Source organism: Eurytemora carolleeae, unplaced genomic scaffold (assembly GCF_000591075.1).
Source record: "Eurytemora carolleeae unplaced genomic scaffold, Eaff_2.0 scaffold376, whole genome shotgun sequence".
NCBI classification, from domain to species: Eukaryota; Metazoa; Arthropoda; class Copepoda; order Calanoida; family Temoridae; genus Eurytemora; species Eurytemora carolleeae.
Genome location: NW_019396529.1, coordinates 203,293 through 217,371, shown reverse-complemented (window position 1 = coordinate 217,371; position 14,079 = coordinate 203,293). Strand labels below are relative to the sequence as shown.

At 32.0% G+C, this 14,079-nt stretch overlaps 2 protein-coding genes across 3 annotated transcripts in view; one reads left to right on the top strand and one right to left on the bottom strand.

The window, feature by feature from the left end:
* Nucleotides 1–2,740: 2,740 nt before the first annotated feature.
* Nucleotides 2,741–4,942, top strand: LOC111704927 (uncharacterized). 2 transcript variants are annotated; one of them, XM_023477322.1, is made up of 5 exons: nucleotides 2,741–2,947; nucleotides 3,247–3,397; nucleotides 4,063–4,091; nucleotides 4,714–4,822; nucleotides 4,911–4,942. In XM_023477322.1, exons 1-4 carry the CDS (start codon nucleotides 2,804–2,806, stop codon nucleotides 4,777–4,779), a joined length of 390 nt encoding a protein of 129 aa, XP_023333090.1. In that variant the 5' UTR covers nucleotides 2,741–2,803; the 3' UTR covers nucleotides 4,780–4,822; nucleotides 4,911–4,942. The 2 variants fall into 2 exon arrangements, with proteins under 2 accessions (XP_023333090.1, XP_023333089.1); XM_023477321.1 differs by lacking the exon at nucleotides 4,911–4,942 and having other exon boundaries at nucleotides 4,714–4,838.
* Nucleotides 4,943–7,521: 2,579 nt separating this feature from the next.
* The window catches only part of LOC111704918 (copper-transporting ATPase 2), a 33,942-nt gene continuing 27,384 nt past the window's right edge, over nucleotides 7,522–14,079 (bottom strand). Inside the window, exons 42-50 of the mRNA XM_023477305.1 lie at nucleotides 13,609–13,660; nucleotides 13,203–13,272; nucleotides 12,975–13,070; nucleotides 12,116–12,152; nucleotides 11,496–11,538; nucleotides 10,995–11,074; nucleotides 8,832–8,922; nucleotides 8,238–8,313; nucleotides 7,522–7,768 (exon numbers count right to left, since the gene is read on the bottom strand). Coding sequence (XP_023333073.1) covers nucleotides 7,622–7,768; nucleotides 8,238–8,313; nucleotides 8,832–8,922; nucleotides 10,995–11,074; nucleotides 11,496–11,538; nucleotides 12,116–12,152; nucleotides 12,975–13,070; nucleotides 13,203–13,272; nucleotides 13,609–13,660 — 692 coding nt within the window. The 3' untranslated portion in view covers nucleotides 7,522–7,621. The remainder of the gene's footprint in view (nucleotides 7,769–8,237; nucleotides 8,314–8,831; nucleotides 8,923–10,994; nucleotides 11,075–11,495; nucleotides 11,539–12,115; nucleotides 12,153–12,974; nucleotides 13,071–13,202; nucleotides 13,273–13,608; nucleotides 13,661–14,079) is intronic.

The following is a 14,079-nucleotide window of genomic DNA, read 5'->3' as shown; positions in this document are numbered from 1 at the left end:
GATGGAAAAAAGCTAAGAGAAACACTTTATAAATTGTTAATTTCTTAAACTATGGATAAATTAAACTTAAATGGACTGTAAGCGTAATTTGCAGTGACCTTCCTTGCAAAGATAGCAGTGCCCGATTCACAACCGCACTCTTCAAACTTTATCTGATTAATAATGTGGAAGATAGTGTCGTTTTTCTGGTTCGAAAAATATTCTGAAATCTAATAATTCCTATCTGTTTTTTTGAAGTAGAAATGCGCAAGTCACATATTGCATACTTGATCAGACAAAGCTTTTCAGGGTAACATTGTCAATCGGACATTGACATCTTTGCATGGAGGGTCATTTAAAATTACGCTTACAATCCCTTTTTATTTCCAAAGAAAATTAATTATTTGCTTATTTTGATAAATCTAATGGATCAATACTCCTTTGAAACAGAAGAACTGTTTACTCGCTTCAAAATCTAATCTATGTTTAAACAATCAGATAGTGTAAACTTGAAAATATATAGATTTATTATTAAATTACAATTTGAGGCAAGTAATCAGTTCCTTTGACATCCAACTTTTGATTTTACAAAAGGCATTGGTTTCATTCAGTTCTGATGAGAATTCCATTTAATCATTGTTTTTTTTCTTCTCTTGTTCTTCATTAGTATTCTCCCTCGGTTCTATTTATTTTCATTAACTATTCATTAAATAATAAAAATATACCAAACCACCATCATCTAAATATGCAGAATTTGAAAATAAAAAAATAATTTAGAGTAAAAACAAAATCCAGTGCTAAAAAATATTGTATGAATAATTGTACAATGAATAATATTCACAATAAAAAATACAAATGTAAATTGTCCAACATGGCAAAAAAAGGTTTTACTCTCGATATATTTTATATCCTTTTCAGTCCTTAAAGAATGGTGGTGTTGTCAAAACTGAAAAAAATACAAAGTTTTATAAAAGAAATGAAAATAATGTTCACGAAATTATGTAGTTTTATTATTTTCAGCAATTTTTAATTTGTCTGAACAGTGAAATGTTAAAAAAAACCTTTTATCTGATGATATCTATTTAACAATCTCTGTTTGTTAGTGTCCTATCATAACTCCTAAATCCCTGGACCGATTTGCCTCTTATTTTGATTATAGAACTCGGTAGAACCATGGAAATGTTTTTAGCCAGGTAAAACAACTCTAGATTGATTGGATTCATTTTTACATCGAAAACTGCAGGCAAAGCTGGGTTTCGCAGCTACCTCCAAAAACCAGCCTCACTCCCCTCTCATTACATTTTTTAAAGGTTCAGGTAAACGGATGAAAAACGACTGAGATACATCACACATGGAATAAACCCGGAGAGAGAACTCTGAGCTCTGTTCCCATAATACTCTATCCTCGCACCTCCAGAACCTTCTCTAACCTCTCACACACGACATTCTCTCCTTATAAAGTCTCATACACGACATACTCACCCTCTAACCTCTCGTACAAGACATTCTCACCTTCTATCCTCTCGTACACGACATTCTCACCTTATAACGTCTCATACACGACATACTCACATTCTAACCTCTCATACACGAAATTATCACCTAACATCTCATACACGACATACTCACACTCTAACCTATCGTACACGACATTCTCACCTTCTATCCTCTCGTACACAACATTCTCACCGTATAACGTCTCATACACGACATACTCACATTCTAACCTCTCATACACAAAATTATCATCTAACATCTCATACACGACATTATCACCTTCTAACATCCCATACACGACATTCTCACCTTCTAACCTCTCGTACAAGACATTCTCACCATCTAACCTCTCGTGCACGACATTCTCACCTTATAACCTCTCATACACAACATACTTACCTTCTAACCTCTCATACATGACATTCTCAACTTCTAACCTCTCGTACACGACATTCTCACCTTCTAACCTCTCATAAACAACATGTAGTAAATGCCGTACTCTTAAAAGTTCGTCCTCCAAACTGTATTTTCTCTGGTTTTTCTGAAGAATTGGTAACAAGAAATTCCCTAGAATTGGTTACAAGAATTTCCTCGGAATGGGTTACAAGAAATTCCTCGGACCTGTTTCCCCGTACTCTTAAAAGTTCGTCCTCCAAACTGTATCAGTCCAGACACAACCCGTCCGCTATCCAAGTCAACCAGTACACAGCCCACCTGGCTCTAAATGCCACACAGGGACACAAGCGTAGCTATTTAATCTCGCTATTACTCGAAGGCTCTAAATGCCACATTTAGAGAATACGACATTCTCACATTCAACCTTTCAGAGCTCAAAGCATGCTCAACATCTAACCTCTCAGAAAATACAACATTTTCACATTAAATCTATCAGAGCTCATGACATTCTCACCTTCTCTCAGGGAAAGCGACATTCTCACCTTCAACTTCTCGGAAAATATGACATTCAATATGCTCTCAGATTACTACTTTATTTATGTAGATTCTATGATCAATATTTTTCTTCTTTTCATGAAATTACAAATAAATAAATATATATAATCAAAATTATTTTATTTGAATTTGATGATTCTTTATGAGGGTTGCTTGCTAAGCATAAAATCAATGTTATCAACTTAATATTCTTTTATTCAAGTTTCATCAATATATTAAGAATTTTCTTAAAAGAAAATTGACGCCACAAGTTTGTACAATTCTGAGTTGGCAGCAAGATATTGTTACACAATGGAGCACTATTGTTTCCATGAACAATACAAACCAAACAGTGAAGATCTAGTTTATATATTTCGTTCTTCTAGAGAAGATAATAATGCGTGCACTTCTAATCTTATCCTGCGTCCTGGTTAGCGTTCCTGTAATATACTCACAGTGTCAAGATGGCAAATTGACGGATATCAAAGGACGCAGTTTCACAGTGGTTTCTAAGACACCCACGAACCCAGATTGTATCCAGGTACAAGACTGATGCCAAACATTTTTAAGAGATTGGTTGTAAAAAATCTGTTTGATTCGCAACGATAGTCGTTAAACTCAATTACCTGTTTTACTTTTAACCCCACCATGGAAGTAACACCACACCCCTTTTTCGTCCGGACCGTAAATTACATTCAAAGTCTTCTTTTTTCATCTTTTTAAAATCTGGTCTTGGCGAAATAATGGTGATCTCAATGCATGTCGAGAAGCTTAGTTTGTGACATAATTTGCAGCACGGATAAAACAAGGAATAATCTGAGTGAAACCATGATGTTTCAGGACACCCAAATGCTACAAGATAACAACAACATGATGTGGTGTTTGGCTAAAGAACCCAATCCCAATATGGCTGTCAGTGCTCAATGCGGGGGACCAGATGAACCTTTCAATAGTGGTGGACCTTTCACCCGATCTGGAGTAAACACAAAAAGTAATTTTCAATATTTTTTGTGTAACATAAAAATATGAATAAGCGACAAAGTAAAGTTCTAGAAAGAAAAGACGATTAATCGTAATGGGAATTTGAAGAGAGAAATAGTTTTTGCCTTGTTTTTTTTTATTTTTCTAGTTTATTTGATAATAAATATTCTTGTAACTACTTTACACAAAAGTTAAAACTTCCCGAAAAAGTTGTTGTACACAATTATATCGTCTATTGGGATAAAAAATTTTCACGAAAACCTCGCAGAGCGGGTGGTTATTTTACATAACTGTCCCAAGGGACGTTAAGTAACTTAATATAAAATAACAAGGTGATAAAGATATTTTTTCGCACTGTTATAGGGCGATAAAGTCACTTAATCACCCTACAGCCTCTATAGATCATAGCAGAAGTATTTTTAGGATAGAATAATAAAGGAATTGCGTTTTTGCCACAACCTCAAATTTTCTAATTGTTATATCTCTGCAACCAGTGGGAATAAACCTTTGATATTTCAAACTTAGATTATTTGAATTAACAGAACTAATAGTTTGAAATATCTAAGGTCTACGTCATTGGGTTGCCAAGATATAGGGATAAGTTTGTGGCAAAAACTCAGTTCCTTTAATTTAAAAATATTGATTTTCAATTTTACTAAAAACGTATATTTTTAGTTGTGCCTGGGGTAGGACAAGTTGCACAGGTAATATACTAGTTTTGATCCAATTAGTGGGTTTCAAAGAAACTATCAAAATTAGAGTGACACATGAAGAAGTGAAAATATCAAAAGGTGCATACTGCATAGGTTCTCTAGGTGATGTTACCTTTAGTATTGAAATGTAAAAACATTTTTACTCCAACTTGAAGAACTTTGGTGGAAGTAGTTTCAGGGGAAAATCTCGAATTTTGTTAAAGATAGAGGGGGGGGGGGGCAATTCGACACCAAATATTGTATATAGGCTGCATAATTGCATTTGGTTCTAGATATAGAGATAAAAGGCTAAAATTTAGCATGCAATCTCGTATCATGGCCCTCTCTACACAGATCACAAAGAAAATTTGGAATCTGAGGTCACTAACCTCAATCAAAAATCAAGGTTTTGCCGATAAACCAAAAACGACTTGGATCGACCTGATGCAATGCTCATAAAAAGCTAATATTGGGTCACATCACCCAAATAATTGCACCCAGAATTCTTTTTAAAACCCCCTTGATGTGTCACCTTTATTAACATATCTTGAAGTGACACTCTGGTCTACTTTAATCAAACTAAAAGATGCAAAATAGATGCAAAAAACATTATTTTTCACTTTTTTAAATTCAGGGCCCGGATGCCATTGCTGTAGTGTCTCAACAGGTTGGAGACGATTATTTCTTTGGGAAAAAATGAAGAAATAAATATGATGGAATGTTATACATTTTTTCAAATAAATATGTTAAAATGTTTTACGAAATTTTCCTTTGCGTAGTATTAGGGTTGTTTTTGTTACATTATATTCTTAGACTATTCTCAACATAAATATGTTAAAATGTTTTACATTTGTTCCGAATAAATATGTTGAAATGTTATACATTTTTCCGAATAAATACAGAATTCCTAGAATACAATTTCAAGTGGAACCAACCATGTTTGAGCCGCGACTCATTCTGCCTCTGAATTTAAAGAATGAGTCGCGGCTCAAACATGGTTGGTTCCACTTGAAATTGTATTCAGTGTTTCGAGATTTTTGGCGATTTGAATAATTTGAATTCGGCCTGAGGTTTTGGTATTGTTAATTTTATTTAAAACGATATTCTTTAAAGTTTTTTTTAATTAAGGATGAAAAAAATGTATAATTTTTCTGTGGCTTAAAATTTAGTATTTTCAATTCCAGAATTTTTTAGAAGCTCGTCAATTTTTGTTTACTTGTGGAACATTTAAAAATTGATTTCGATTTTTGAATGACATTTTTAAAAATGTTGACGATGACGGGACAATTATATAAAATTAATCCGGAATAATCGGCCCGTGTCCGAATTTAATGAATTTAAGCCGAGACTAAAATCCCCAAAAACCGGTAAATGCTGGTTGATTCTGTATACGCGCACCTCTGCACCTTCAGTAAAAGTAAATTCAACCTATATGAAGCATAAAGTCTGACAGTGTCAACCTTCTTGCACCGGCTAGTCCTGTCCATAGTGCTAGGTGCAGTACAAACTGGGACTGGAAAGGTTGACCCGGCTCGGAAATTCAAATGTAATATGGCTGCCCGTGCATAGGCTTTCATACAACAAGATTCCGCAGTTTTATAGGTCCCATGCTGTATGAAAACAATTCGCCAATGTATGTTCTAGGTTTCAAAATTAAAATAGAAAAATTAGAAATATATAAAGCTGTTTATTTCAAAAATATCCAATGGGGCGGGGGTAATTCTTATAAATATACTTAGTGATCAAAAGGCATGCTCTCACGTATACAAAAATCTATGAGAATTTTGCCAATTACTCCTGAAAAACTCAAGTTAAAATCAAGTATATTTTAGTTCTAAATATAAATGATTAGAGCTGCAAAAAGGTATAAATAAGTTGTTGAGGTACGAGAGGTAAGATTAAATATCAAGGCGGTGCGACACTTTAAAGTCAATCCAGTCTTGAAGTTGGATACGACTTGACATAGCATTCTGGATCTATATGGGTTAAAGGGAGTGACCGGCTATGTAAGGTAGTTGAACTGAGTATGCAGTGTTGTGGAAAACTTCTTTCGGATTCATTTGAGACATATTAAACTTTTTAAAGATCTGTAAATCCTGTGCTTGAGCGCAAATTCGACGTTCAAAACTCCTACTTTGGGGGTGGATACGTTTTCAGAATCGGTTTTTTTAATTACTAAATAACGATGACGAAAAATAAAGTAAAAAACACAAGTAATCTAATTAGATGGTTGGGAACATATTTCTCAAAAGAAATTTGTCAATAAATCAATGCTAGAATCAATTATTTCGTTTTTATTATTATATTGAATTTCTTATCTTCTTTGAATTTATTCGCAGATTTCTTTAAATTCTTCAAATGTCGTCTTTTCAATAATAGTTCTAGAAAATCTGCATAAAACCACACAGAAAATGAGGAACCATTTTCAAGACTAAAATTAAATTTAAAATAAACATATTATATTTATTTTAAATATAACAGTTAATTTTTATTTTTTCAACCTGTTCCGATACATGACGTCTGTACTTTATTGAAGGACTTTTCACATTTTATGTCGTCGTTATTTAATAATTAAAAAAAAACTAATTCTGAAAACGTATCCACCCCCAAAGTAGGAGTTTAGAACGTCGAATTTGCGCTCAAACTCAGGATTTACAGATCTTTAAAAAGTTTAGTATGTCTCAAATGAATCCGAAAGAAGTTTTCCACAACACTGCATACCCAGTTCAACTACCTTACATAGCCGGTCACTCCCTTTCAATAAATAAGCAAACCTTCTAAACAAACGCGTCACCATACCTTCAGTTTTCTCAATTCTATACGTTATAATCGGCATTTTTCTAAATTTAAGAAAGTAAATACTAAAGTGAAGTACGGTAAAGTTAATATATCCACTTTAATGTTATCCATTTTATTTATCATATTTCTCTCAAATTGATTGTTAAAGAAAATTTTATTAATCTTTATTTTGTTTATTTCAAATCAGTCCAACTATAAATATTTTTTTTCTTTTATAAACAGAAATATGTTTCTCATACTATGATATTCAAAATATAAAAAAAAACTAAAATTGAAATGCGTAATTCATGATAGTTTTAATATAAATGTAATATGTAATCAATGGTTATTTTTTTGTAATATTGCTAAAATTTTTCGATCTATTCGTATTCTGAATAAACATTTAAATCTTGAACTATAAATATTTAATATCATGTTTTTATATTTCTATAATGCTACAGCATAGTAAATGCCCATGAAGCAACATTGGTTTGGCTTTATTACAGTGATAGCCAGAAAACAATGGAATAGGAAAGACCTCATAATAGCAATTTGATGTTGATACAAAGCAAATAGTTTTACTAGACTCTTATTAAATCACTAATTTAAATAATGGTTCTTTTAAGTGTTTACACTGCACAATTGCTGTGTCTCATGGCTCAAGCTTATTGGAATTTTTATAATTAAAACTTTATTTTAAAGGTCGTCTTCCCTTTTCAAAGTCTTCTGGTTATGACTGTAAATAGTGTACACTTTAATGTTTATCAAGAATGTACAAAAGTTTTCTTCGAAGATTTTCTTGCCAACTCCAGTCCAGACTTTTTAAAGTGAAGATCTCTTTTAGATTTCATCGTAGCTATGGCCGCAGAAAATGAATCAAGGGCATCAACTTTTACATCGTCTAAGCTCAACTAAAACATATTTTTTATTGTTAAATGTAAAATTTAGAGAAGTTATCTCTTTATTTAAAAAGTGACATACACGATTCCCAACAGACTTTTTAATAACCTAGATATATTTAAAATGTTGGAGCAGTTATTGCCGTTATTTCTTTAAGCTGAATTTGGATAAAATGAGAAAACTTGAGAATCCATTCTGTAGAGATTTTTTTCTAATATTTTGTTTTCTTTGGTAACATTTCCCAGATTTTTTATTGTAAAACCTTAAAGACCAAATCCTAAAAAAATGTAAAAGGAATAAAACTATATCTAGAAATATCCATTTATAGAGATAGATGTCCATTGTGAATTGCTGACCTTGAAATAGTTTCCCTGACCCAATAATTTTCTTGGAGAGGTTGGATGAAAAAAGATCTAACTCGTTTTGGCAATTTCTTTTATAATTTACGTGCTTTAGGTTAGACGAAAAAATATTTTTTACCTGCGCATGCGCAGATTTCCTAGATTTAACTGCTAAAAGATATTCAGCTGTTTCCAGCTGCTCCCGACCAGGTTTTCTAAAATAAATTGGATTCAACTGTTATTTTCTTCTGTGTAGGTAGGTAGGTAATTGAATATACGTGTTTACTTTAAGAATTGAAGTAAAAATAGTTTCAGAATAAAATGGAAAAGAAAATCCTTACAATTGTACATTGCAACTTTTACAATTTAAAAAACTTCAAAGAGAGAATGATATCTATATAATCATGCGAAAAACATAGAAGAAGGTTTTTGGTCAAACAATGACTTTTAAAACTTTTTGTATTGTCTACTTTGGGGACATTTTTTTAAGAACTGTATTTTAAATGAATAATTGGGAATAACTTACAAAATTTAAGATTTTACAATAATAATAATAATAATAATAATAATAATAATAATAATAATAATAATAATAATAATAATAATAATAATAATAATAATAATAATAATAATAATAATAATAATAATAATAATAATAATAATAATAATAATAATTATAATAATAATAAGAAGAAGAACAGACAACACTAACACTTGATCCGCCTGCTGTTACCTGTATAGTTTAAGAAGAAGTGAAGAACAGACGACACTAACACTTGAAAGCGCCATTGCAGCGGAACCCATCCATGGCTGCATCTTTAATCCTACACAGATAGTGTTGTTAATCCTACACAGATTATGTTGTTAATCCTAGACAGATAGTGATGTTAATCCTACAGAGATAGTATTGCTAATCCTACGCAGATATTGTTGTTAATCCTACACAAATAGTGTTGTTAATCCTACACAGATAGTGTTGTTAATCCTACACAGATAGTGTTGTTAATCCTACACAGATAGTGTTGTTAATCCTACACAGATAGTGTTGTTAATCCTACACAGATAGTGTTGTTAATCCTACACAGATAGTGTTGTTAATCCTACACAGATAGTGTTGTTAATCCTACACAGATAGTGTTGTTAATCCTACACAGATAGTGTTGTTAATCCTACACAGATAGCGTGTTAATCTTGCACAGATAGTGTTGTTAATCCTACACAGAAAGTGTTGTTAATCCTGCACATATTGTGTTGTTAATCCTACACAGATAGTGTTGTTAATCCTACACAGATAGTGTTGTTAATCCTGCACATATTGTGTTGTTAATTCTACACAGATAATGTCGTTAATCCTACACAGTGTTGTTTTGGCTTGTGATTTCTAACAGTGTCAACATTTGTCAACGAACCCAAATCCAATTAAAAACGAACCAAAAATTAACAAAAATAAATAAAAAAGCAGTTTAGAATTATCGGTTTTTTAAAAGTTTCTTTTTCTTTTTTTATTTAAAATTTCAAGAGTAAAATTGATTTGAATCTGAAAATCTGTTTACTCACTTGTAATCTCGTAGTGAGTAGTGGATTCGTTTTAGAAATAAAACCAAGATTATCTTTTATTAATCCTTTGAATGACATATTTCATCTTCTGAGATTAATATTTGCTTAGTACATCAGTAAATAATAGTTTTACAGCCCCGAGAACCTTTTCCTTTTATCAAATAAATGGAAAATATAATTTTCCTAATTCTATTATTTTCCCCTCGGGAGAACCGTAGAAATAAGAAAAGAAAAACAGAAGAAAGTTTTCTAAATTGAATTATATTAGAGACTCTTTTATTTAATTTCTAATGTTATAAAGAAGAGATGCACCAACTGATTTGAAATCAATTATAATTCTTTAAAAAGTTTTCACTGGATTCGGACTCGATAAGAAAATTATTAAGATTACGTCTGAATTCTTAAAGGGAATGTAAACGGAATTTTGATAGACCGCCCAGTGTCCATTTACCAATTCACAATGGTACGCTTCAAATATCCACCTTTTTCTTTTTGAATTTATTTTCAATCGTGTTTTCTCGCTGTAGAAACAAGGATATCAGTAAGGACATATATCTATCAGATACAGGTTGACAAGGGTACTGTTGTGAATCTGATATTTGAACTGAGCCGGCGATTTATAAAATTCAAGAAAATGCGACTTAGGTCTAAGCTGTCGTTGGGCCTTATTTACGGCTTGAGCTTTCGGTTTAAAGCTGCATCTTTTTTTCCATCGAGTTGAGTTCAAAAACCCGGTGTAATATTCTGTTTGGTGGATTTTCATGGTAGGAATTGGCGCATTCCGGGTTTTTCTGAGAACAAGACTCAATCAATATTGAGCCTTATTCTCCACTAAAACCAACCAAGGTCGGTTTCATTTTCATTGGGCCTAACTCCTTAATTCTAGCCGAAGATCCTGCAGCTGTCAACCACGTGACACAAGCTGTCGTCAGAGTTCTGTTTAAAATTTGGCTTTAAAGTCGGGTTTAAGGAATTACGGCTCGAGACGAAGTTTTTAAATCGCGGGCTCTTGAGAGTTACTATAAACAACAAGGACAGTTCCTTTAAATTAAATTTCTTAAAAGACACTTTTGTAAATTAATGATTGCAGTCAGTGATTAACTCAATTTACGATTACAATCCCTTTAATGTACGGTTACAATCCATTTAATTTACAGAGATTTTTCAAAGACTGGCTTGAAACCAAGCTAAAAACATTCCCGTGGTTCTACTGAGTTCCTCAGTCAAAATTTGAGACAAATGGGTTAAGGGGTTCCTGAGTTATGATCAGACATTTAAACAAAGACACAGAGATTACTACTTTATATAAATATATAGATAAAAAATGTAAAAACTGTACCAATTGGTGAGAATACTCCAGCAGCTATTGGTATCCCAACCAGATTGTAAACAATAGCAAACACAAAGTTTAACCAGATTCTGCAGTACAGTACAATTCATGATATTACAGTCAGAGTTCCTAATAAACTTTGGAATAGGAAGATGACTTAATACTCAATTCAAATCATCATTTTGAATCGCCCAATAAACAGAGAGGCCCATCTCACCTAATAATTTGAGTTTCAAGCTTCATGCCAAAACTAATATCTTAAAACGTCCTTCTATTCCACAACTATATGGGCCCCACTGTATCATTTTTTTTAAATAGAGATAAGCCGCCCTAACTTATCTTTTGATTTATAATTGTATTTTAAAAGTTTAAAAAGAAAATCAAAAGTGTGTCCATTGGATACTCAGATTAAGTAATCGGGATTAAGTATATCTCATTCTAAAGTTTTCAGCTTTCATTATATTGTTAAGAAGAAAAACAATGTTGTATTAAAAGAATTTGACTGGTTTCCTGTGAACTGTTTTCTTTGATAGATCAAGACAAGCCACCACATCTGTACAAACAATTCTTATTAAAATAGATCAAGACAAGCCACCACATCTGCACAAACACAATTCTTATTAAAATAGATCAAGACATGCCACCACATCTGCACAAACAATTCTTATTAAAATAGATCAAGACAAGCCACCACATCTGCACAAACACAATTCTTATTAAAATAGATAAAGACATGCCACCACATCTGTACAAACAATTCTTATTAAAATCCTAATTATCATTTTATACAGTGTGACCAACTAAACATTTCAACTTTTTCTATTATTCTTTAAGATTCAAATGACTTCAAAGTATTTTTGGTTTGTAATACTTTTTAGCTGTAGTTAAAGGGGCTGTGTAAATATCCATGTTTTTGTTTGGAAACAGCTCAAATTTTTTTTTGGTTTCTTTGCAAAAGTAACTTGCATTTCTTGCTTTAGAAACTATGGAGAAATTAACAGAATTAAACACATTTTAATCAAAGAAAACGCCGTTATCGTCAACTTGATTGATTAGAATAAGGTACCCTTGTGAATCTGACATGTCCCTCTTTTAAAACGGAGAGCAATGAATTTCTAAAAAAAACTTACCGAGAAGGTCATTTCTTATGAGAACAACATCCGCCGCCTGGAAAATAAAAAATTTCAGAACAAATAATTTATCAGTAATTATATATTTTCTGCTTCAGAAACTTTGGAATTGAGTCTTTGTAACAAACTCTGATTTTCTAATTCCTATATCTTTGCAGTCCAATGTTATAGACATTTGACATTTCAAACTATGACTTCTGTTAGATCAAATAATATAAGTTTGAAATATCGAAGGTTTACGACATAAGGTTCAAAAGATATAGGGGTTAGAAAATTAGAATTTGTGGCAAAGAGTCAATTCCTTTGTCAATTCCTGCAAATACTTTTTTTATATGAAAGTCCTAATTATTTTTTTAACTCTCCTCTGTAAAATAACCTAAAAACTTGATTTTCAGCCTTAAATAAAATAATTTTTGAAACATCAAAAACGTGACTTTATAAGTAAAGAGGTTCGAGATATTATTATCTACATATTTTGAAAAAGGAATTGAGTTTTTGCAGCAAACTCAGATTTTCTAACCCTTATATCCTTGCAACTTATGTCGTTATAGACCTTATATATTTTAAACTATGAATTCTGTAAGATCAATTAACCTAAGTTTGAAATATCACAGGTTTACACCATCAGGATTTAAAGTTATAGGAATTGGAAAATTTGAGTTTGTGACAAAAACTCAATTCCTTTAGATAAACGACCTCGCCTGATCCACGTTTGTTTTAATTCGTTAATTACTGAGTGTTTTTTATTCTTTCATAAATACTGCCTCTAATTTTCCTCTTTATAATTTTTTGCTGGTGCAAAAAGAATTTTACGTTTTAGATAAAATAGTTTCACCGTTTGTAATTACCACAAACCTACCTCAACAGCAACATCAGTACCACTACCAATTGCAATCCCAATATCAGCTTGAGCAAGAGCAGGAGAATCATTTACACCATCTCCAACCATTGCAACCTAGGCGAGATTTTGTATACAGCTCACAAGCAATAATGATCATTGAATTGGAAGTTTTTTCTGTGTTAAATGTTAACTTATACCCCTTTGAAGTTTAATGGATATGCAAATTTATGGCCCAGAGAAACTTACCTTATGGCCCCCTGCTTGAAGTTTACGGATTTTTGCAACTTTATGGCTGGGAAGAACTTCAGCGTATACTCTAAATATAAAACTTTAATCTAATCAGTACTCTTTAAACATTTGTCTGCTCAAGAATGTCGGACTTAATCTTCAGAAACACTTCACCCAAATTAACCTTCATGTGCTTACTGTCTCCAGTACACTATACCGAAGATATGGTATGGGTTTAGCGGCTTGAAATTAACCTTCATGTGCTTACTGTCTCCAGTACACTATACCGAAGATATGGGTTTAGCGGCTTGAAATTGTTGGAAAGTTTGTTTGTAAAATGTTTTATATTTAAGGAACATTATTATGTACTTTTAAGAAAATAAAGGAGAGGAGTAAATTAGGATATTTCCCTTACTTAACTTACTTTGATATTCCAGCTTGCTCTGCTATTGCTCTGGCAGTGTGTTTGTTATCTCCTGAAAAAAATAGAATCATAAAATTGTATTCCAGAAATCAAAAATTATTTTTCATATTTTCCATGAATTCTTTAATAAAATTTATTTCTTGAAAACAAAAAGTCGAAAAAAATAATAACACGAATACTTGTAAAAAGAAAAGAAACAATGCCAGAATCAATTTTGATTTATGAAGATTCCCTCCACAACCCTGGATAGGGGTAACCAATGTATTTAATTAGTATAGAAATTCTTGCAATATTTGTCTTCATGCAAACAGTGTTCCTTTTCAAAATGCCATTTTGCATTGTGTCTCGGAGAAAAACAAAAAAAAATCCGAAATTAATTTTAAAATTGACTTGGCTTGGAAATTTTTTTCTCATACTTCTACTTTTAGGCCTTTTTAACAGAGCTGTTGGAGAAGAGAGGGGGGGGGGGGG

Coding starts and splice junctions, on each gene's coding strand:
- LOC111704927 (XM_023477322.1), top strand. CDS start 2,804: ATGCGTGCACTTCTAATCTTATCCTGCGTCCTGGTTAGCGTTCCTGTA. Junction 2,948..3,246: donor CGAACCCAGATTGTATCCAG/GTACAAGACTGA, acceptor ATGATGTTTCAG/GACACCCAAATGCTACAAGA. Junction 4,092..4,713: donor GGGTAGGACAAGTTGCACAG/GTAATATACTAG, acceptor TTTTAAATTCAG/GGCCCGGATGCCATTGCTGT.